This window comes from Chiroxiphia lanceolata, chromosome 1, assembly GCF_009829145.1.
Source record: "Chiroxiphia lanceolata isolate bChiLan1 chromosome 1, bChiLan1.pri, whole genome shotgun sequence".
In the NCBI taxonomy this organism is placed as follows: Eukaryota; Metazoa; Chordata; class Aves; order Passeriformes; family Pipridae; genus Chiroxiphia; species Chiroxiphia lanceolata.
The window spans coordinates 68,026,766-68,050,844 of NC_045637.1; the positions used below are offsets into that span (position 1 = coordinate 68,026,766).

The 24,079-nt window shown below is 36.8% G+C and overlaps 1 protein-coding gene across 3 annotated transcripts in view; it reads left to right on the forward strand.

Annotated features, from left to right (window-relative positions):
* TMEM245 (transmembrane protein 245) overlaps positions 1-24,079 on the forward strand; it is a 76,371-nt gene that overhangs the window by 17,170 nt on the left and 35,122 nt on the right. The window contains exons 5-13 of one of the 3 annotated variants that reach the window (XM_032681893.1): positions 485-496; positions 530-730; positions 3,677-3,846; positions 8,752-8,775; positions 15,111-15,215; positions 16,510-16,592; positions 18,720-18,810; positions 19,623-19,721; positions 23,846-23,977. In XM_032681893.1, the coding sequence (XP_032537784.1) occupies positions 485-496; positions 530-730; positions 3,677-3,846; positions 8,752-8,775; positions 15,111-15,215; positions 16,510-16,592; positions 18,720-18,810; positions 19,623-19,721; positions 23,846-23,977 (917 nt within the window). Of the gene's footprint in view, positions 1-484; positions 731-3,676; positions 3,847-8,751; positions 8,776-15,110; positions 15,216-16,509; positions 16,593-18,719; positions 18,811-19,622; positions 19,722-23,845; positions 23,978-24,079 lie in introns of all 3 variants that reach the window. The other 2 variants (XM_032681902.1, XM_032681882.1) reach the window with 2 other exon arrangements.

Sequence of the window (24,079 nt, forward strand, 5' to 3'; positions counted from 1 at the left end):
TGAACTTCGAGTGAATCTAAGATTCCTTTTTGAGTACTTGAAGTAAAGGGAAATAGAAGATTAATTTTAAGACTTCAGATTTCTTTCAGAAGTGAATTATACTTCGTGTTTTTCATGGTTTTATGGTTCTTTGATAAAATATATTTGGCTTGTAATTTGTCTGCAGTGACAGGATGCCTCTTAGAAGCTGTAGAACCTTTTCTTCTTTCCTCCTCCCAGCACTACTTGGCATGGTGTTGCGGGATGTGGGAGAGCTTACACAACCCTATTCTGACTTTTCAAAATGCAGATCAGTGCCAAGGCTGTCTTTTACAGAAATTACCAAAACCACCCAACCCCAAAACAAACAGCAAAACACAGCTCTCTGCCCTCCCCCTTCGCCCCAGAAAAAAAAAGTTAATTTAGGAATAGGGAGCATATTCTATTTTGTGGTGAATATTAATGTGATAATTTCCACGTCTTTGTTTGCATGTGTTTGTTTTAGGAGCAACAGAAGGTGATCAGCCTCCACGTGCTGCACCAACAGAAGGTGATCAGCCTCCACGTGCTGCACCATCTATCTCCTCCTCTTCATCTTCTTCTGGGAACAGACAAAGACCTGAGATTGGATCTTTTCTTAGAAAAAAGAAAACGAGTGATATTTACTTTGTTACACTTGTGTGGGCCATCGTCATTGTTCAGATCTGGCTAAATTTTTGGATTGTGCAGCTATTGCCAGTGCCTTTTGCAGGTAATAATCCAATTATTAGAAATATTTGTTAAATGATGACTTTAGTAACCTTAGACGCTGTGTTAAATAAAATAGAAGGAAAGGCTTGTAGGCTTGTATGAGTTTTAATTTAAAACTTTTTCAAGACTTGTTAAGATGAATTTTAGCTTCAGATACGAAGATTGATGTGCACTGTCTGTTACAATGTAGTGGACAACTCTGTAAAATTGCTTTGTATGTTGACTGTTGTAGTTACTTGAAATAATGGAGTGCCATATCTTCTGTAGTAAAAATACTTCTAGTTTAGAGAAGTTAGTTTTTCTTCCTCTTGTTGTCTTCTCTTTTATATTTTTGCACCTATAAAAAGAATATTTCAGCTGTTATTCAATAGTGAAGTTTTGCTCATGTTAACTTTTAATTTCTATCAAAAATAGGTTACTAGGCTCTGTGGGCAAGTTGGGTTGGCCAAGCCAAGTGGCCAAGTACTCACAAAACCAATCACTCTTCCTGTCTTTTAATGTGGGCTTATCCATGAGCTGCAGTCCCTTTCTTATGGAGGTACCAGCTCAGGCCTCCTATCCCTAGACCACAGTCCCTTCAAGATGTATACGTGCTCCAGCATAGGTCCTCCACAGGCTCTGGTCCCTCTGAGTGGTGTGCCTGTTTCACTGTGGAATGTCTGCTTCCCTGACCTTTTTATTGCCTCTGTTCATCCTTCTGTTCCTTCTTCCTCTCTAGTCACTTCTTCTTTCTATGTTCCTTCCTCTTCTCCTTGTCTGGTGTTTTGTACCCTTTCTTAAATACTTTTTCACCAAAGCACCACACACCTGTGCCTGCAGGGCTCAGCTTTGGCCTGTGATGGATCTGTTGTGGAGCCACCTGGAACTGCGTCTCGCACAAGATACCTCGTGGTCTCTCCTCATGAAAGCCACCCCAGAGGCCACTCTGCTACTAAAACCTTGAGATTTGCACACAATACATAAGGCTAGTGTAAACCATCTAGTTGTGCATCTGGAAATCGTGGCCATGGAGCCCTATGGGCTCAAGGGGCTGTGTACTCCTGGAGGCACAGTAAAAGGAACAGCTGCACCTTTGGCTGTGGCACTGTAGCAGCAGCTCAAGGGTAATGTGATGGCTAGGCATATAAATAGCTGAGTGCCAGATAAGAGGAGAGAGAGGTTTGACCTTTGTTTCATTTCAGTGTAGTTACTACAGAAGAAACTTCCCAGTTTTGGTGTCTAGGTATTGTGAGAAATGGCTATCAGAAGTGATAAAGGGATTAGAAAATTAATTTTAGACTTATTAGAAGCAGAGCTTATGTGGCTTAGTTTATTGAAAAGTCGAGGAATAACTTAACCACTGTTCAGAAATGCCTACTTGGGTGGGGGGAAAAATGAATGGAACAGTTCTGTAGTTAGACAGATGGCAATGGATGGTTTTAAGCTTGAGCCAGACAAACCTAGATTAAAGTGCATATCTATAAATGAAACGAATGAATACTACTGCTGCCAGTCATTAGGTCTAAAGTAACCACCCAACCAATAAACTTATGCCAAAAGAGAAATTACTTTTGGGAATATTTGTGACTTATTGCCTTAGCAGTGACACTAGACCATTAAGTGCTTTTTTCTTGGCATATAGCTGAATATAACTGGATCATCACAAAAATATTACAAATAAGCAATATAATAATGCACAAAGCCAAATTTGGAACAGTGGATTACATTAAATGTCAGATGGTGAATTATGATAATCTGGAATCATCATAAGAGAGTTAATAGTGAAAATATTTGGAAAATAGGAAAGCTTATAAAGCAAGCTCCCTTACAACTTGCCCAGTTTTGCTGAGCAGCAGTTTGTGTATTGACCATGAGTTGCATTTCATCATACAGAACTTCAGCCTATAAGTTTGGTGCTGACACTCGCATTGTATTTTCTCCTTTTTTGTATGTTTGACACATGGTTTTAGTAGGAAAATTTTTGGGTTATTCTTTCTTCAAGAGAATAAATCCCATATTTGCCACATGGTGGTGCCAGAGGGTAAGTGAACCAAATGTCAGCGAATTGATGCACTGGCTCTCCTGGAATAAGAACATAAACTATCACAGGTGTGGCTTGAGAAAATAGGCTATTGTGAAACTTTGATAAATGCCCTGTGGATAGTGAAAGTTAGCCTTTTAGGCTATGTATGTTATTTTACGCATCTCCAGGTAGAAGCACAGTGTGAATTTTTCAGGATGAGGTAGTGTACTGCTGACTACTGTGGAGTTAACATATGGCAGTAAGTAATGAATCTAGTTTGGAGAATAGTCTTTCATAGTAAAGGAAAAGTGTTATTAAAAATACATTTTAATGTAATGAGAGGGAGTTCAGTATCAAATGTAGCCAAGATAAAAGGCTGATCTCAAAATTGGCTTTTTGATATTTAGAAGCAAAATCTCTCAGTAGTACTTCTGCGGAAGATTAAAATGGATGCTTCTTTACTGTGAAATAAATCTGCTGTCAATTCTTAAAGGAACGGTATTTAGCTGAAAATTTTCTTTTATATGTAACATAAATGTTATGCTGTTAATATTCTGATGTTAATGTTCTGAATGTGGTATTTTACATGGAGTCACCTGGCATGGTATATGTATGAACATGTGAGAAATCCACTGTACTGGAATCATGGAATGACACCTTCTTGTCCCAGCTCTTGTTCAAGTCTGTGAGCTGCATTATTGAATAGTGTGCAGGCATCTTTCTTCTGCTGTCATCTAAATTCCATGTGGATAAGCATAGCTGTAAAGCGAGTGAGGAGATTACTACTGAAATCACTTGAAAATTCTGAGAGTGGTTTCTAATGGGAAATAAAACTCAAAAGTCTTTTCCTTTCTTTTTCATAGGTCTTTCAGAATGGAATAGATATGTAGTCTTATAATGCTTGTCTGAAATCTCTGATACTTAATTTCCTTCTTGTGGTTACAGTTTGGGCACTTAAAAAACTTGTGGTTCATTTTGGAGTTTTGAACTTCTTGGCAAACAATTGCAAAAGTTGGTGGCAATTTGTTGAGAATTTTGTGAAGGAACGTCAGGAAGCTCTTGCTCCACGGCCCATCAGAGGACTTGGAAGTGTCATGCTAAAGCTTGACAGTAAGGTATTTCTACTTACTTCCTTAAGCAACTTGAAAGTTTGTTTTATTCTCTGTTCACCATATGCTGAGATGCTTTGATTTTAAAATAAATGTCTGTCACTAATGGATATGTCTTTCATGTGAAACTCTGTTTTATGGTGTATTTTAAACGATGTCTCTTCTGTCACTATTCATACACTTAAGTATACATTTAAATTTGTTAAATGATTACATGCAAAGCTTGACAGAAGTCACTTCTCAAGTGTTGAGTTAGCTTTATAAGCTTTCTTGTCTGAGTAAGGCAGATTTCTCATGGTTTAGTCACAAAGATTTTGAAGTTAAACTTAATGAGCTTTAGTGTGAAGGATAAGATATTCCTACTTCTGTTGTGAAAACTTAATTTAAAAAGCGAACCATTTTCTTCTGTAAGTAGGGCCCGAGATAGTTTGGACACATTTGTTTATGCTGTGTGGAAGTATAATTGTTGAACAAAGTAATATGGTCACACAGAAGCGAGTCTTCCCTCTGTAAGAAAAGAAGTATGTGGGGTAAAGTATTTGGGAAGTGCTGTAGAATAAGTCATCTGTGTTACCCTCCGTTCTTCCCCACTCAAAACATTCTCACATTTGCATAGCAAATTGCTGAGTTGGAAAGCTCGTAAAATTTATGAAGTGTCCTTGATTCAGAATTTAAGTTTTCACATAAACTGATAGATTATTTTGTTTGTAATAACTCTGCTGGTGTGTAAGAATGTGTTTCTGTAACTGTTGTTGAAATGTTCTCTGCTTTAGAAAAAGCCATTATCTCACAGTTTCTATAACTGAAGAGCTGAACTCTGTAAGTACGTTTGTCAGAGCATCTGTACCTTGGCAGATTGGTCTGCAGTTTATAGCTCTGAATTCCTACAGCAGAGGGAAGAGCTTAAGCCTGGATCTAATGGGTAAATGGATGTCAAGAGGTCAACAGAAGCACTGAAAGTGCTCTAGGAAAAAAGTAACAATTTCACAGGGTTCATTAAGGAAGAGTTTGAAAAAGGAAAAACCATTCAAAATGCAGCTGTGAACACAATAAAGCAGTTTTCCAAAGGTAGTGAAAAGTATTAACATGTGGGGATAAAAGCTTAGATTATACAAAGCTTTTCATTAAACGGTTTTGTTTTGTAAGTAAGAAGACTCTCTAGACACAATATTGAACGTATTGTATTTCGTGAGTTGTCAAGTTTAGTATCCTTGTATTGTATAACTGTATGATATAGTATCCTTCCTAATTCCGCTAAGTCTTTTCTCCTTAAAGAAGGTAGGGCTTTAATGTGCAGCAGAACTCCCCGCTCTTCAGCTAAAATTTATTTAAGGTCAGTTTATATTCATGTTGTTCTTGTCTAAGCAAAAGAACAGTGTTGCCACAACTCATTTCTCCATCTCCCTTCTCACTCCCATTTTTAAATTATAGTCGTATTTATTCCTTCTGAGTCTTTGCTGTGTGTATTAAAGCAATTTAAGCTCTCCTAGCCGTTACAAGAAATACACTTGTTACTCTGCATGATTCTGTTGTCATTTGTGCCTATTCTAACTCTGTTTCAGCTGGCTTTTATCATGGGTAGCTGGAATTATGTGTTCTTCCAATGCTTATCACACTGATGCTTCTATATCTTTAAGTTCTACTGGCTGTGCTTATTCTGTGTATTGTAGGATCATGGATGCATCATATCTCTTGAGAATTTAGGAAACAATGCCACAGAATATTGGCAGTTGTCTTTTTTGTAGGGACAGGGAAAGAAGAAGAATGAAAATGACATCCTTGCAAGATTTTTTTGAAAGGGTGGATGAGCTGTATTTAATTTGGATTATCAAATGTTTTGGCTTCAATAGGGACTGTTGAAGAGGAAATAAAAAATATGCAAACAAAATAGAAATCTGGGGAGTAAATTGTTACAGCTTACCTTTTCTGCATCTGTGTGGGAAACTAAGACTGATGGATTGTTTCCTTTGCGATTAGATATTTAACTTTTTAATATTTTATTTATACTTTGTTTTCATGGGAGGTGAAGCTGCTTAGGGTTTTTGTTTGGTTTGTTTGTTTTTTATTTGTATACTGTTTAGTTGGAAACTGAATCTCAGCATCAGAACATATTGAGGCCCTTACCAAAGTACGACAAGCCATTGACAAGGTTTGTTTCACACAAATATTTAGTGGTACTACCTGGTCTGGCAAACATAGTATGCCCAATTAGGAAATAGTTCCATATTTGAATAAAATGTAGGGAGGATGAGGAAGACAGAGTGGCATGTCTTTTTCTCCCAAACAAAGTTTAGGCGACTAGTGTAGATAGTCTCGAAAATAACCCAGTGTGAATAGTGGGAGAGTACTGCACATGCATGCAAATCTGAGATTTACAAATTATGTCTGTTTTTTTTAATAAAAGCAACAGGAAAAGAACTGCTTCTCTTCTTTCCAACTGCTCATCTACCCCTGTTTGTCTTAGAAATGCAGACAAATTTGAAATTAAGAGAAATTCTGGTTGAGAGAAAAGGAAGTAGATCATTGCTTTTCATTTTCCTTATAAACAATAGGGCAATCTGTGCCTGTATGTGCACACCTCCTTTAAATGTGGACTATGAAAATAGGATGTCCTTACTGTATTCTTTAGTCCCTGGTTGTGCATTCGCCGCATGAAGTCAACAGATGCAGCAGTTCAGCTGTGAGAGAATTCCTGGAGGAAAGAGTAGGGGGTTTTCTGTTGTCATCCACCGAGTCATCTTAAAATTTAATAGATACGGTATCATGCATATTCTTCTCAACAATTGAGAATTAATAATTTGGTTTTGATAATTTTGATAATTTTTTATTTTAAAGAAGACTTGTCTTTCAAAATGATGACTGTAGTTTGATTATAGAGTTTGTGAGGGAGTTCAGCAGCATAGGCAGTAGCTCAGCTGCATGCACTACACTTGGAAGGGGCTTTCTGGTGGACTTGAGTGAATCATGTAGTTGTTATGTGCTTTTTCTAGGTGTGGCTCACTAGAATTTTATTTATTTGTTCAGGATGTTTGGACTTCGGGTAAAGTCAATGTTTATTTCTTCTGGTACCAAGTTTACTATGTAGGTAAAGCCAACCACAGAAAATGAGCAGAATCTTTATCAGTGCATATATTATTATAGGAAATACTTTCATAGGCATATGAGATTGTAGATAAATAGTTTTCCAATAAAATACTAGAAGAGTGGCTATGGTCTTAATACTTTCGGATGACTTCAAGATTAGAATTAAGGTGTAGCCTATTTTCAAATGTAGATTGATTACATCTGTAGAACTACTTAAACATCAGTATTGGTAAGCTAGTGGGCAGGTAGGGCCTCTCAGGTATTGTCTTAAATATTAATAAGAAAATAGTTTTTTTTTACTATAGCATATAGTGTTATTTCCTAGTTATTTTACTATAACATATAGTATTATTTCCTAGTTATTGTATATATCATCCAATTCCAGAAGACTGAAATTATAGAAAAATACCAAAGACTTCCTTTCACATTCTGCTAAAATCTTAAGCTGATGATAGAGCTCTAGCTTTTGTTGTATTCGTATGGAGTTGCACAGTGGAGAAGTACCATGAGAGCTATGTTTTTTCCAAAATAAACCCCATATATAATAGTGGTATAGATAATATTTAATATGCAGAAGTGAAGTTAAAGGTAAAAGTATGTTGTTGAATCAGTAAACAGCTTTACCTGTTTTCACTGATAAATTATTCCACAGGTGAAGAAGTAAAACAGAAACAAATTCAACAGTGTCAATTTGAGGTTTTTGAAGCTTTGTCATTGCTTTTTATTACTATGATTCTTTCCATGAATAGTAAAAGCTAGCAAAAGTGGATGCTTTATGACATATTTTGTTTTCATGTTTCCTGATGTTCATATTTTTTTGTAAATCTTTTTCTTGCTTCTGTTCTAACTAAATTAACGTGAGATTTTTTAAAATTCGAAATATTTTTACCTTTTGTTTTCATTGGGAGGTAATATAATTAATGTCAACTGGTGAACACGCTAGACTTACTGAGCATTCAATGGTCTTGTTTTCAGGAAGAAACAAACTTCGCATACTTGATCTTAACCTCTAGCATGGATGAATAACAATGTTAAAACTTTTCACTGTTGTGATTATACTAATAATTGATTACTAATTGTTAGAATTAAGAGTATAGTGCTACGTAAACTAGGTCCTAAAATGAGTGTACTTGAGCATATGGATGAGTATCAGTAAGGAAAAAATAATGGTAGTGCAAAAGGAGAAATTAACTGTTCACTGTTGAGAAGTGCAGGGAGAATTATGTGAAATCCATACGTTTATTTCATCTACAGTTTGCTGTTGTATGTATATCAGAATTAATTATGTATTTGATGTTGTACCATTGAATGTGAATGTTTTAGTAGAAATGTGGTACCAAAAAAACATATAAAATTTGTTTAACAGTAATTGATGTAATAGGAGTGTTTTGAAATATATAGGAAACTCCCTGAATGGGAGTATTTGTGCAATAAACAAGTTTTGGTGTTTTGTTAAAAGGACCCTTCTCAAAGTACTTTTACAAGTCCTACTCTGAAATCTGAAATGGTAGCTCATTATAACTGAACTGGAATTGCCCAGGTTATTCTGATAGTTCTGTTAAAATCATTAAAGTTGTTCCTATTTGTTATATCCCTCCTTGTTTCAAAAGTGCATGTTAATAGTAACCTGAATTCTTGCATTAGAAGTTACTATCTTTTCTTCCTATTACAATTTGCCTTTGTGTCTAAAACAATTTCATTTTCATTCTGTGGATGACTTTGCCTGCCTGTCATTGCTTTTTTTTCCCTATTACTGCATTTTTCAGTAATTTTCCACTGTGTTGTCTTTTTTTCCCTTTTCTTCCATCTCCCCCTGCCACTGACAAGCTGTGGCACTGGCTTAATAAGAAGGTAAATAAAGAGAAAAATTGTGATTCCAACTAATGGATTCTGTGGTTTTGGAGAGTTTGATCTTTTTCCTTTTTATTTTAATTATTTTTATTTTGCAGCATGAACACTCCTTAACATGCCTTGCTTGTAGATTTCTCTCTCAAATGCCTCTTTTCCAGCTCTTGATATAAGCTACTGAAGGTCATATAAATCTACCTGATCTCTTGTCTTCTACTCCACTGAATGCACATAGTTAAATGTTTTGTACAGCAGAATATTGCATTAGCGTTTCAAGTAGCAGTTTAATTTAGTGGCACTTTTATTTAAGAACAGTTGATCTCCACCTAGTCCCCACTTGTACACATAATGAAACCAGTTCTCTCCTGCTCTGTAGAGCTGTTCTCCCTCAGAAAAAGCATCAGTGAACTAACATGGGAGTGGCGAGGGTGTGAAGAACAGTTGTAAAGCTATGAGTGTAAGCTCTTGCGAATAGTGCATTGACTGGTTTCAGTCAGGGCTGTAAATCTTTTACTTTTGAAGTGTCAAACTTGCCTGTGTACACAGGCATAGTACATAGTGTACCAGGAATAAATACATACATACTGATATGGAGTGTACCGGGAGTGAAATGAGACTTTGCATGACCTTAGAACTGCTGAATCTAACAACAGTCTGAAGGGAAGTGAGGGATAGTAAAAATAAAATAAAAAAATAAATGATAAAAAGAAATTAAAGTAGTTAGTATAGTTGAAATATTTTTTTCTTTTCAAATATGTGTGACATGTTTTTTAAGAATTGTCATTCCCAGTTCCCATGGTTCATCTTAGCCAGCTAGGTTTAACTGTTGTTCTTTGGGGAACTGTCATTCCAAGAGAAGTTAAAACTGATTTGGTGCTATGTGTGACTGAAATCTAGACAGGTACTCAATGCAGTAATATCTCTCTGGGACTTGGGCAATGGCATTGCTTCAGACAAGCATAGATCTGGGAAGAGATGCCTATAGCGTGTGCATGGCTGAAGGACCTCAGAGTTTTATAGGTCAAAATCTAGTATGTGATAAAATACCCACAAAAAAGGTCTTTGTAAACAATGAAATGGGACTGCACAGCTGGTATCTGCAGTGGGTGACAGATTAGGAATAATGCTGCATTTGGTGTGTAGACTGTGCAGCTATAATGAATTTAGGAAATTTGATCTTCAGTATTTAATGAGTGAGGTTGTATGTTGGGGGGCCTTCTGTGTTTCTGAATAAGAGGGTGCAGTTGCTTGCTTCATGATTTAGTTATAATTGTCCACTTAGAGGGGAATTTTTGAATGTTCTTTTGTCCTTGACTACAGTTTTCCTGGTTTAAAATTACATTTTTATTTCCCAACTTTGAAATGTTTGTCTTATGTTAGTGCCCTGTGGTTAGTAAATATGTGCAACCATAACCCTTCATAATTTTTTTTTGTTATGTATTGGTTTGTTAACACAATTCAGTGAAAAGCTAAGTTCAGTGAGCCACAGATGAAAGTTTAGTCTCAACTACTTTTTTTCTGGCTCTGAATTTGTCACTTCCTTGTTTGAAAATATTGATAGGTTGCAGTGTAATTGCTTTAAACTCTAAAATGTCTGGATTTTAATTTTAAAGATTTGCATTATTTAGCAAAACCCCATGGATATAGTTTCTTAACAGATTGGGATTTGTTTGTTCCTAGGAGTTATTTTTGAAAACTATTGGTTTAATTTAAAGTTTCATAGGTAGAAATCCTGAAAGTCCTATAGTGTTGCATGCAGTGTTGACTCTTGTGCATGAACATACAGTAATAATATTATGATCAAGATGAAAAAATGTGCAAACAGTGTCAGGATCTTGTGGGTTCATTTTGTTGTAGGTGGATTTTGGTGTTTGGTTTGTTTGGTTTTAAATAATTTTAAAAAAAAGTCGTATACTACCAGAGGCAAAGAAAAGAGGGGATTTGTAATACAGAACACTGGATGCGGTTACAAGGTTGATTTCTTTTGCGCCTTTCTCCTTTTTGCCTGTCTTTGAAGGGAAGTGCTTCAGAGAACACCTAGATAGATTTCTGATAATCCAGCAGGAAATTAAAAATACATCACCTGGTTATGGTAGAGTTTGAAATAATGGTTCGTTGTGACTGCTGGTGACAAACCTTGTTAATTCCTGTTCATGGTCTCTGTAGCCCAAAATATAGAATAGGTTCAGTTGGGCTAGCATGATTTTTTCTTTATAACATTTTCTGTGTCAGGACTCTTTAGAAGGAATTGCTAAATTCTACCATTGTTGTTGGAGGGACACTGGTGTAAATAGACTTGAGACCCCATGTAAGCTGTTCCCTACCTTTTCTAGGTTAACTACTCAACAGACTCATTTCAGCATAAGCCTTGGATGTGTTCTGGTTACAGGCTTCCCCTCGTTCTCATCAGATGATATTAATGAGATGATATCCTCAAATATTAACTGAACAAAAGAGAAATAACAAATCTAAGAAATGCCTTGTAAAAGCAATCCTCATAAATAGGGGAGCCGTTTACAGAAAAAAAAATAAAAGTCCTTGTTGGTAATTTTATGTAGATTTAATTGAAAATTAAGTAGATGCCCAAGTCTTCTTCACTGTGTGAGTAATGCAGTAAATCAAACATACTAGAAAAACTATTGCTCTGATGGCTATGCAGTGTGAAACATGAAAATATTAATTCATAGATGACGTATCATACTGCATAACATGGAGAACCAGTCTAGATAGTAGGATTTCTGATAAGCATGAACTGTAGTTCTGTTACAGCTTAGTGCAATATAGTTTGTATCATCACACAAAAGTTTAAAGAGGGAGAACTTGCAAATTATTGGGAAGCTTTCTAATAGAATGCAACTCATCTTAAACATTTTTACAGTGAACTAAATTTAAAAAAAAAAAAAGTTGATGACCTTTCCCTTCAAAACTGTCACAATGATTTTAGGATAGTTTTTTGTGGACAGTCTATCACAAATCAGTAACATTTCAGTTTGGTTTTACAAGTGTGACCTTCTGTAGCTTAGCAACCTGGCTTTCCTTTACCTTTGCATAATTTTGGATGTTGTGGCAGCATCAGCTTTCTGCTGTTGACTAACCTTTAGAAGCATGAAGCTGAATAAAAAACTTCATGATCTCTGACTAATGACTAGTGTTTAGTCAGTACATGTTTGTCTTTGTGTGCATGCCCATGGTTTACAGGAAGGATGTAAAGGGAGGTCTGGCAGGGTTTGGGTGAGAGTGAAGTCTAGACCTGATTCGGTGGTAAGTACAAGCACAAAGGGATTTAACAGAGCAGCCTACCTGCAGTAACATAGCACCTATGCATTATTTAGCATGAGTGTGCAAAGGTGAGTGTTTACTAAGGAAGCATTGTGGATTAATGTAGAAGAAGGAAGGGAGTTTCAAAAGCAAACAAAACAAAAAACCAAACCGAACAAACAAAAAAAGAGAGAGGAGTAAATACAGCCCTAAGTGAATGTTGTGCATCTGCTTTTACTTCTGCAATACTCAGTCCAACTCAGTCTTCTCCAATGATACGTCTGTACCAGTTATACAACTTGGATCTCCTTAAGACTGTGTTGAGAGATGTTACTGCAGTACCTTAACAAAGCTGGCTTTCATCTGTCTTGCTTGGGCTACCTGTCCAAGTGAATAAAGACAAGGTGGTCTTGCAGGCTGCTACCTGTTGTAGTACATCATCAGTGCTGCCATAGTTTTACTAACTAAATTAAAGGTAATTCAGGCTTTACATGTACTTCAGCTGCACCTTAATGGAAGTCTAGGCATATTTGAACCCACAATACAGAGTGTCAAGAAAAGATACCTTGTTCGTCATGTGCTATTTCAGAGAGAGTCCTCATCCTGATCTCAGCTCTGTTGAGATGACCCCTCACAGTCATTGAGGCTAGCATTTTTTGAAGGCTCTTTGGAAATATTTCCAGTTACATGGATTCAGTGAATCTGATTAAACTGCTATATGTAAGACTACTGGAAGCGGCGGTCTGAAAAATAAAAGCTAAACACGATCCCAGTATGGGGAAACTGGAATAGTTTATTGAACAAGAGAACACTATTTTAAAGGTATCTGAGGCTGGACATGTTAATGAAGGGGACGAGCTATGTTAATTAGGGAATTACACAAGTTTTTACTGCAATTTCTAAATAGTTAATTTTTCTTCTAGTAGGATTACATGGGGGATAGAGGGATTACAGGGGTTTAGACATGGTTTGATACAATCATCTCAAAAGTCTTTTCTGATATCTGCTGGAGCCAGGCTTGATCCATAAGGTAGAACTTTAACAGGTCTTGTGAGAAGGGTCCAGCTCCTTCAGATCACAAGGTTTTTGTCAGCCCTTTTGTTTTCCTTTGCTGAAAGCTGGGTTTGGGCTCCCACAACTGGATTTCTTTTATCTCTATCTTAGAAAGTAAATAGAAATTATTTTGAACTCTGTCTAAAGTAACAAGAGCAGCTTTAATTTTTAACAACTTTGTTTTGAAGCTTATGTTATAAAATTTCCATCCCCTGACCATCTAATATTTTTTTTCAGTAGTATTTTTGATTTCTGTCTTTTAAAGCAGGGACTTTTATTTCTTGCTTCCCTTGCATAATCTTGCACAACCATAGATGTGTGTGAGGCTTGGAAGGGCACAGCAAATCCTGTTTCAGTCTTGTTTCCAGGGAGGTAACAGCCCCATGTAGAGGTTACTCAAAGTTTTTCAGAGAGCTGCGGTAGCACTGGCAAGACATTTCTGATGGCTGAAATATTTCAGCAATGCTGAAGAGTGTTAAAAATATCCAAGACAAAAGATTTTGCACATTCCTTCATGTTCTCTGATCCTTTCTTAATGTAGTGCAGATTTTGTTACAAAAACTTGCTGGTTCAACACCTTGTTACTTTTAAAATGATTTTGCATTCTTTTAGTTTTTGTCATCATTTTGAATAACGGTTCTCAAATGCTGAATATAATCCTTGTGTTAATTTAGGTCAAACAAGGAGCTGGTTGTAAAAACTTGAAGTTTAAAAATAATTGCTTGATGTACATTAACTGCTCAACTACTACAGGATGAACACACAAAAAAAAAATTCTTACTTTTTTCAAATAGTAGATCTAACTTCAGTATTAACCAATTCAATCATCACACAGCAGTCTGTAGAAGTTAGTTGTTCCAGGGCCAATTTCACATGTAGGGATAGGGTAAACAATGAAGAAAGAATTAATGTAAACCATCAGCATGCATATTAGTAGTTTTTTAAGATCTCTAACTAAAAAGTTACCAACTTAATCGTTGAATAACTTGTACTCAAAAGTACTTTCACCTACTACACATTAACTTTGACCTCAGTTCTCTTAAAGCACAAATTTTACAGTTGTGCTGCTGCTACTTTTTCCTGTAATAATGCCAGATGGAATAGCGTTGGTATGTGAACAATAGAAGCTAGAAAAATGTATTTGATCAGACTTGCATGGGCTTTCACACCTTTTAAGTAAACAGTCAGTTTGTGTATGAGATGAAGCTCAGCTTCCACTATTGTAGATCACGCTGCAAAGTTGCGTAACTGAGCAGTTTTATTGTTTTGAATAACACAGTCAGAATGTCTCTGATCTTAAGTGGTATCACTATTTGTTTGTGGGCATGTATAAAATGGGCCTTTTCAGAACAAGATACACACCTGTTTCCTGTATCAGTAGGTTTAGCTAATGCATGCTTAATGCTGAGCATCCTTTTGAGATTGGAAGTGGATAGAAATAGTGGGTGCTGAATAACTGGCCTGATATTCAATAATGTAGAAACCCCACCGTCCTGTTTCAGTTCACAAGGTGATGAGCAACTCCAAAAATTTTATTACTTGCAAAAATACCTCATTTGTCATTTAAATGGCTCTTACCTATCCAAATCTGGAAGTTATGATTGTACTTTACAGTATGCCTTGATAACTTTGAAGTCCTGTGCAGACAGTATCTGTAAGTTTCCAAGTTGCTGAAGAACAAGAAACAAAAATAAATTTCTGGGTTCTAGCTGACATGAGTGCTAGCTCCCTTAGGTCTAGTAAGTAACTGTTGAATTATTGCTTGCTTTGCAGAGAGCTTGCCGTGTCATGTGGTAACGTGTAAATGTTTTTTTGCAAAATCACATGCCATACCATGACCTTAATCATGCTAACATCGCTTGTTAATTGTTCATCTCCAAGCTTGGGCATAAATGCTGTTTGATTAGAGCCTGATTTTTTACTGTGATTGTAAATAAAAATAACAATACTGGTGTATAGTCATATGGCATTGCTTTCATTAAGTATTGATTTCTATGCCATAATTTGTTTATTTTTTTTCTGCACAGATGATCGTGTGGTTGGAGAAAATGCTAGATAAAATAATCAGCATTTTTATAATATTCTTGCTAGTCATAGGAACCCTCCTGCTAGCCCTGCTCCTCACTGCAAAGGTACAGTGTGCTAACAAATGTAATCACAGAATTTATTTTCAATGCTAATGGAGGTTGCTGATATTTATACTAAATTGTATAGTTTAAAGAATTTATCTAAATATTTAGTAACTAATTACTCTGTAGTTGAACTTGTCACCATTCCAAGACTATAAAACATACAAAAATATAGCAAAATCTCAGTATTTATATTTCTTTAGATTTCTGTGTTTATTTACCTATATGACAAGCCTAATATATAGACAAAATACAAAATTTATTCTGGTAAAAGAATTACTAGCTTATATATTACAGGAACGGATTTGTTTTGCATCCTGTTACACTCTCCTTGTCAACAGCAGAGCCACTTAGAATTTTTTCTTTTTAATTACCTTGCATCAGAAACATATTTGCCAAATGCTTAAGGTGTATTTGTCAATTTTTTTATGTGATTGCCTGTAATAACCTCATGGTATCCTGTTTTGACCTAAGTGTGCTGAGATTCATGATCAGATGTTCTTTGAGACTGATTTTTTGTTTGTAGTTGGGTTTTTTTTTTTTTGCTTACCAGAAGAGGTCACTCGTGTACTTTTTTTTTCCCCTTTATTTTTCCTTAACAGAGCTGTGTTTATACTTGAAACAGTCAATGGAGGTTGAATGTTTGACTTGAATACAGTTACGGAACAAAAATCAATGGGTTCTGATGTCAATATCTTTTTTCCAAAATGTAGACTTATATAATGTTGAGTTCTTAAAATGGAAAGTTGTGCAGACATTCCTGCCTAAAGCTTCCTTATATTCATAAAAGGACCATTAAGATATTTATAAAAGGTGTCTTCTATCGTTCTTATTGAAGAATTAATTTGGTGAGGCACTTCATAGCATGGCTGGTTATGTTAGACTAAGCATTCATTAATTTTTACACTTCTTTGATTCATGGTTTAAAAAGGCTTATCTGAAACTGTGCTGTGTATTTTAGTACTTCCCTTGACAGCACTGCTGTATTGTTAAATTTTCTTCCACTGTTGTGATAAGGTTTAAATTTCCATTTGCTATTACTAGTGACAAAAATTGTCAGAACATAATGATTATTGTATTGTCTGAATTTTTTTGGGTTAATGGCATGTCATTCTCCTTAGTGGGTTGTTTGCATTGGAAGAATTATTCTTTAAATGTACAAACTGGTCACTGCCCCCTCACCTGCCATCCTCTTCCCCACCCCCCAACAAAAGGGAAAAAAACCGAAATCTTTCTGAATGTGGGAAAAGTTCTAGTTTGCGTTACATAACATTTCTCCTCTCTATATTTAATTTAGGTACATCAAGAGAGTGTTCACATGATTCAAGTCACAAGCAGCTTGATCAATGAGACAGTAGCCAGTCACCCAGAATGGGCAAAGTAAGAATGCTGAAGTTAAGCGAATAGTATAGGGTGGATGAACAAACTTCCAGGTGCTCTTATGCATAGTTTTTAATTTAAAAAATTCCCTAGGGGAACAGAAATGGAGGTGACTCTTGCAGGCAGATGTAAAAGCTGAACTCTCAGGCAGCAGGAATGTTTATACATTACTCGGGAGGACTCTCAGTGTGGTATCTCATCTGAGGATTTTGGTGGAGGACAGCTATATGAACTTCTCTAACTACTGTTGCAGAGAGGAAACTTTTGTGGTGCAGAGGCTAAAGAGGTCAATATTTTTACCCTTTCACCTGTGGAAGAAAAGTACTGGCAAAGAATGCTCTCTGGAAGGCTGCAAGATGAGAGCTGAATTATTTTTTAATGTGGAGAGCTTGCTGCAGAATGCCTTTGAGGGAATAGGAGTTGAAGACTATGTTTTTGGAGTGAATTGAAGGAGAGTTCAAGGGTGGAAAGAACGGTGGATGGGGAGAGTTTGGTATGAATCAGTTGGGAAGGGCTGTTCCTATTAAGAGTAGATGTGTGTAGTGTATGCAGTGGGAAGTATGCAGTAAGGTTTAGTGTATGTAATGATTACAGGAAATGCCAAGGCAAATACTAAGGGAGGGAAAAGATTTTGAGAGAAATGCATGTAGAGAAAAACAAGAGCACACTGGTGAGAAAAGAAGTGATTGCTTGAACACCAGAGGGGGAATAGGTGAGATTGAAGGGTGGGATTTTAAGGGGGGCATGTTCCAGATGGCTTTCATTCTGCTGCAGTTAAACAGACATTGGGTAAAGGTGAGATACCAGGAGAAAAAGTTGTCTCCCAAACAAGAATGGTTGGCTTTTTTCAAGGGCACATTTTAAACAAAAATGATGGTGGTTTAACAGTATGTAAAGAAAGTGCATGCTGTATTATAAGAGCAAAATGATTTTTCAAAAACAAACCTAAAAGGATATAGTTAATAACCACTGTAGTAATATGTGTTTTAGCACTACTTAAGTAATCACAATCAAGAGAATGGAAAGCACTTAAAATGTGTTTTATTCCTTCCTGGCATTTCTTTGTTTGGCCTTTCTGTTTTACCGTAAGATGGAAGTAAGTGAGACTAATGAAAATGGAAATTTGACTGTCGAAAGCTTATTCACATAATGAAAATACTGGAGTATTAGTTGAGTAATTAGCAGAATTTTAGCTTAAATTCTTGCTTCTGATGTTTGCATCTAAATTTGAAGCACCCAAACCACTGTATTTTAATTCATTAAGAGTAACTATACCTCTTGCCAAATCCATCAAGCTTCACCAGCTTTCAGAGCTTGATGCTCACATTACATTTAGAACTGAGTGACTGAAATGTCTTGGAATTCCAGTGCAGAACATTTCCGAAGGATTATACAGACAGAAGAGCTTCCATGTTGATCTTCAGTCAGGTGAACAAATGTCCTGAACGGTGGGGGTTTTTTGTTTTGGAAGGGCTCCAAAAAGCGTAATTGAATCAAGATATAAAAAGAAAGTCAAAGCAGATACTGTGTGCCCTGTATTCACAAGTGTTGGAATGCTGGCAACTCAGTAGGGTCCATTGCTTAGTCATTCAAAGTGATGTGAATCCCTGAAGAAATTCACGAGTGGGTAGGTTGGTGAGGACTCCGAAATAACTGGTGCCAAACCTGTTTTCAACTGGTTGCTTTTTCAGGGAAACTATGTTAACAATTTATGTTCAGCTTATAATTCAGAACGTAATCTTTACAGCTAGATGAGACTGCTTCATATAGTATTTTCAGACAACTAGAACACCAGGAAAATTGCTAAGAATGTAGTGTGAATAGCACACATACAGATTGAAGAGCAGATCTCTCTTGAAAAAGTTGAGATACCAATTTAATTAAGGTTTCAGGAACCTTGGAGAATTTCAAATGCAAGGACTTGCCCTAGATTTAGTTGTGCTTTGCTTATGAGAAAATCTGTTTCTTGGTATGTAGAAGAAAATATTCTAGTTGCAATAAGTTTATATGTATTTAACCATGATACGTTGTTGTTTCAAAATATTGTTTTGCAATGTGTTTTGGATGTAATGAAATTGGTACAATACATAGCAGTTAACTTTGTTTTTCTTCTTTAAAAAATCCCAGCTGGCTCCCAGAAGCCCAGGTGATTCAGAAGGCCCTCAATTCTGCAGCGAATAATGTGTACCAATATGGCCGAGAATGGATTACACATAAGGTAAGAGTGAGCTCTTAAAACACCTTTTAATTTTTTTTTTTTATTTCTTGTATTTCATAAAAGTGGAAAGAAATAAAAATGTATTTGTCAGTAGTTCTTTTCTGTGGTTAACCGTCTGGTTGACAAATCTTTCTGCTCTCTGGTTTTTGTCTTGAAGGAAGAGTGGGAGTGATTTCAGTAGTCTTTTCCGCTCAGAGGATTATTTTTTTTTTAAGAGCTGAAGAATCTGTCATCATTTTAACGATTTCTAGTGAAAATTCATCAAATAAAACTGAGTAATATTTTTTTACCTGGCTTTAACCTGTCCTATTATAGATGGTGTAGGCTTTTGTTATTGCCACCACCACTCCTCCCCCTCCCCCTGTGTTCTAATTTCTGTGTGGGCTGGGTGTGGTGGATTGGATGTTTTTTTTCAATCATAATTTACTTAGTTAAGATAACTTTCTTCAGGAGAATTTGTCAAGATTATATGTATGTTTTGATATCGAGCACACATCTCAAATTGTTTGAAATGTTTACCCCAAAGATGTGAACAAGAATTTTGGATTAAGCATTTTAGAAACAGCATTGGTTTTTCAGTGCAGAAAGAAGTCCTCAGCTTGATGTAGCAGAATGTTTTTTTAACAGACAAAGTCTTCATATTGTCAACCATGTTGTCTGAAGTATTTCATAATGATACTCATATTTGCTAATAATTTGGGTTTGATCCCTGCCTTTACCAACACTTTTATGTGATTCATAGAGCTTGGAGTTCATCAGTAGATGCCTGCTTTATTCTGTCCTGTATAATAAAAGGTTTTTATATGTTTTAGCTCCATAAGATTTTAGGAGAAAAAGTGAATAACACCGCTGTGATTGAAAAACAAGTGCTAGAGCTCTGGGACAGACTTTATCACTCTTGGTTTGTGAAGGTGGGTAACTTATTTAAATGGTATTCATAAAAACTATCACTTAGTACTCTGAGATAATTATGCTAAGTATGCATTTCTGAGAAAGAGATTAGCAGAAAGTTGGATGCTGAGTAAAGGTCATAATAAAAAGCTGGGAAAAAATTTCAAGTGCATAAGATCATTCTACAGTCACAGTTTAAGTACAGCCAAAGCTATGTCGTTCACTTAAGTAGTGAAGTATGTTTTTATGTATGCCATTTAATTTAGACTTTTCACACTTAATGTGTTTGGTATTTCATAGTTTAGAGATTTCTGTTGAATTTTTGTCTTGTTGAGGTGTTAAGAAAAGAAAACTGGTATTCTGCGTGATTTGTTTAACTTTCATTAATTTGAAATTGGGAGAAAGAAATCGACCCTTCATTAAGTTTCTTACAATGCATTTTTGTAGCCATCTTTTAGTGGATTCTGTACACTGGATCTTGAAAAGTTCATAAGAGTTAAATCATTTTTATTCTGGCAATGCTGTTTGCCTTTTAAAGGAAAAAACAATTCATTAGCCATGATACAATGGTAATATTAAAATCCAAAAGTTATACCCCTGAAATACTTCTGTATATTTAAATAATTGCAATTATAATATATTAACACTTTATACAGTCATTTTTCAAGTACCTCTAAAGTTCCAAGAAGATTTCTGTATTAAAAGAAGTAACAGTTTCAGTATAGTAGTCAAAGTGGAAAGAATCAGTTTCTGACAAGATAATGCTGTAGAAGGACCTTTTGAGGGATAACACAACGCTGTTGAGGAGTATGGGACCACCGAGGAAAAAGTAAAACTGTATCTGCAGTAGATATTTCTGGCCTTAAGCACTTGAGAGTATTCAGTGTTAAATGATTGACCAAGAACAGCACTACTTTGGATGCAGCTATCAGTTATACTGATCAACCTGTTGCTTTTACTAATACAACCTGTATGTCAGATGGTCTGTAGCATTGCATCGTTCGATAGGGCTCTGTGTCACTGCCTGTGCTGTAGGAGCGCTTCTGTTGCTGCAGTACAGCACAGGGTGTGCCTGTGTTTGTGTGGTGGGATTTCTATCCTGCAGCTGTTACTTGAGGGAATAAATACTGTGAGGCTTCTATCTTATAAATTCTCTTCTGGTAGGGTAAGAAACAGCTTTCCTACCAATCAAAATGGTAGAAAGAGCTTCAGGAATGCACTGATGCTCGCTGCCTACGATCTTGAAGTCTATTTCTCCTCTGCTCACCATTTACAAACTAGACACCGTATGTTACCATTGACATACTGGGAGGTAACCAATTATGTACGGACCACAGGTAACTGCTCCAGAGTCTACTCCTAAATCTTACTCCTTCTGTCATAGCCCAGATCCATGTAAAACGTCTCACACGAGTGCTTTCCACCTGGCTATTTCCTTCTGTAATATTGTAATACTCTTGCGTGGTCTTAGATGTATCTGAAAACTGGTAAACTAAGTGACAGTGTGGTGTGTAGGATATCTTTACCTCAGTACAGCTTTCAAGCTCCTCACTGTTTCAGTTGTGGGAGCATAATAATTAGACTTCATTTTGAGGTGTGAATAGCATTGCTCTAGTCTATAGGTGACTGAAGAACTCAGACTCAGGTGATACTATTCCATGAAAGCTGTAGAACTGAGGAAGAAATGCCGATGAAATGTGGATTCAACCATTAACCGCGGGGGGAGTGTTGATCTGCTGGAAGGCAGGAGGGCTCTTCAGAGGGACCTGGACAAGCTGGAGAGATGGTCTGATTCCAACAGGATGAGGTTCAACAAGGGCAAGTGCTGATTCCTGCACTTTGCCCACAACAACCCCATGCAGCGCTACAGGCTGGAGACAGAGTGGCTGGAGAGTAGCCAGGCAGAAAGGGACCTGGGAATTTCGATTGACAGGAAGCTGAACATGAGCCAGCAGTGTGCCCAAGTGACCAAGAAGACCAATGGCATCCTGACCTGTATCAGGAACAGTGTGGCCAGCAGGACCAGGGAAGTGATTCTTCCCCTGTACTCAGCACTGGTGAGGCCACATCTCGAGTATTGTGTCCAGTTCTGGGCCTCTCAGTTCAAGAAGGATATTGAGGTGCTGGAGCAGGTCCAGAGAAGAGCAACAAGGCTGGTGAAGGGACTCGAGCACAAGGCCTACGAGGAGAGGCTGAGGGAGCTGGGGTTGTTCAGCCTGGAGAAGAGGAGGCTCAGGGGAGACCTCATCACTCTCTACAACTCCCTGAAAGGAGGTTGTAGCCAGGTGGGGTGGTCTCTTCTCCCAGGCAGCCAGCAGTAGGACAAGAGGGCATGGTCTTTAGCTGCACCAGGGGAGGTTTAAGTTGAATATTAAGAAGCAATTTTTTACAGAGAGTGTAATTAGACATCAGAATGGGCTGCCCAGGGAGGTGGTGGATTCACCATCCTGGGAGGTTTTTAAGATGAGACTGGATGTGGCACTTAGTGCCATGGTCTAGTAACCACGGCGGTGGTGTATCAAGGGTTGGACTTGATGATCTCAGAGGTCTTTTCCAACCTGTTTGATTCTATGATTCGTAAGAAGATCAGTAGGCAGCAAATGGTGAATATTTTAAAAGGTTCTAGTGATGTTGTGATAAGATCAGTAACTGTGACATCTCTGTACCCAATGAAGTAAAGGAGTAACAGAATAATAAACCATTTGGACAATTATGGAATAACTCTGCAACCAAGGACAAGCATTTCCTCTTCCTAGTCCATTCAGATGTGGAGTTTTGTTTTATTCTTGAGATCTACTGCATTTGTTGAGGAGGAATGTCTTCCAAATACCTTACTTATCAACACACAAGGCCTTAGGTGCTGAATAACATTGAATTTGAAATACATACGAATAATAATGTTACAAAATTTGAAAATGGTATCTAAATCTGCTAGTTAATGGAAAGACCTGTCTTTAAAAGTAGAACTAGTTGAACAGATAATAGGTCTTCATACACTTTCCAGATACAAAAGCCCTATTGGAGGGAGATTTTTTACTACTCATATGTTTGTGCTCTAAATAAATTGCCAGCTCAGAAGAAAAATCTCTGTGTTGCTGTGGATTGTTAAAGAACATTGGTAACTGTGCATCACGAAGTGTAACTGTGTGCATCTAGAAAAAATTGGTAATAAGTGGAAAATGTAATGCTCTTAGATAAATCAGTGCAGGAACCTCGCTTGGAATGTTCCTTTGCTATGGCAAAAGAGGTACTGTCATTTTGAATGCAGGCTGGTAAGACTAAAGGTTTGGAAAATTTTAACAGAAGTAGTGGGATGCTTATTATAAAAATCAGAGTTAAGAACCTGAGAAGTCTCTTGCTATTAAAGATTAGGATCTTGGATCTGTTGGTGTCAGTGGGTTTGCTTAAACTTGCTTACATAGAATTTTGACATCTTCTCTGAAACACTTATTACGGTCCCAGACTGAGACAAATAGTCTTATTCTAGATAGTAATCAGGTGTGATTCATTGGACAATAGGCAACTTTATAATTAGGGTGGAGCCATTTAAGGAATTAGCTGTTGTGGTTATGGCCATGTCCTGTTGTCTTGTTGCGTTGCAGTTCCAAAGGTGTGTAGTCAGAAGAAATCATTCATGCATCCAATTTAGCTTTTACGTTTTGTGTGACTGAACATTGCCTGTGGAGAAGCAGATACTAACAGTGAGAAAAACTACTTGTTTTGGCTTCTGCTTGCATTTTCCTTTATGGGTTGTATGTTACAAACAGTAAATTATGTAGGCAGTACCTGAAATCAATACCACTTTCTTGTGTGCTTTCATTAAGAGCAAGATAGATACCATTGTATCTATCTTGCAGTAAAGCTAATTTGTCACAGAGGTGAACGAGTACAATATAAAGAAATGTAATTATATGGCATAATTAACTACACTTTTCTGACAGATATTAGTTTTTTCAGTGTACAGAGTACTTCCAGGCGTTTTTGGGGATGACGGTTAAAACAGCACTAGGTGCTTTAACTTGATGCATGTTGGATCTGTTCCTCATTAGGAAAGAATTAGTCTAAAACATTGCCCTTTGGCTTTATCATATCTGCAAGTTATTTGAATGTCTGTTGTCGTCATGTCTTTGTCTCTCTTTTTCAGAATGTGACGCATTCTGGAAGACACAAAGGACACAAGTGGCACATAAACCGTCAAAACAGCTGGCTTGGAGACATTCTGGACTGGCAAGATGTTGCATCATTTGTTCATGATAACATTGAAACATTTCTCTCAGTATGTATTCTTTGCACTTATTATAAAATTGGTCTAACTTTAGCTGATGGCAGTTTCTCCTTGGAGTAACACTAAGGTTATGGATTCAAGAACATGGAAAAT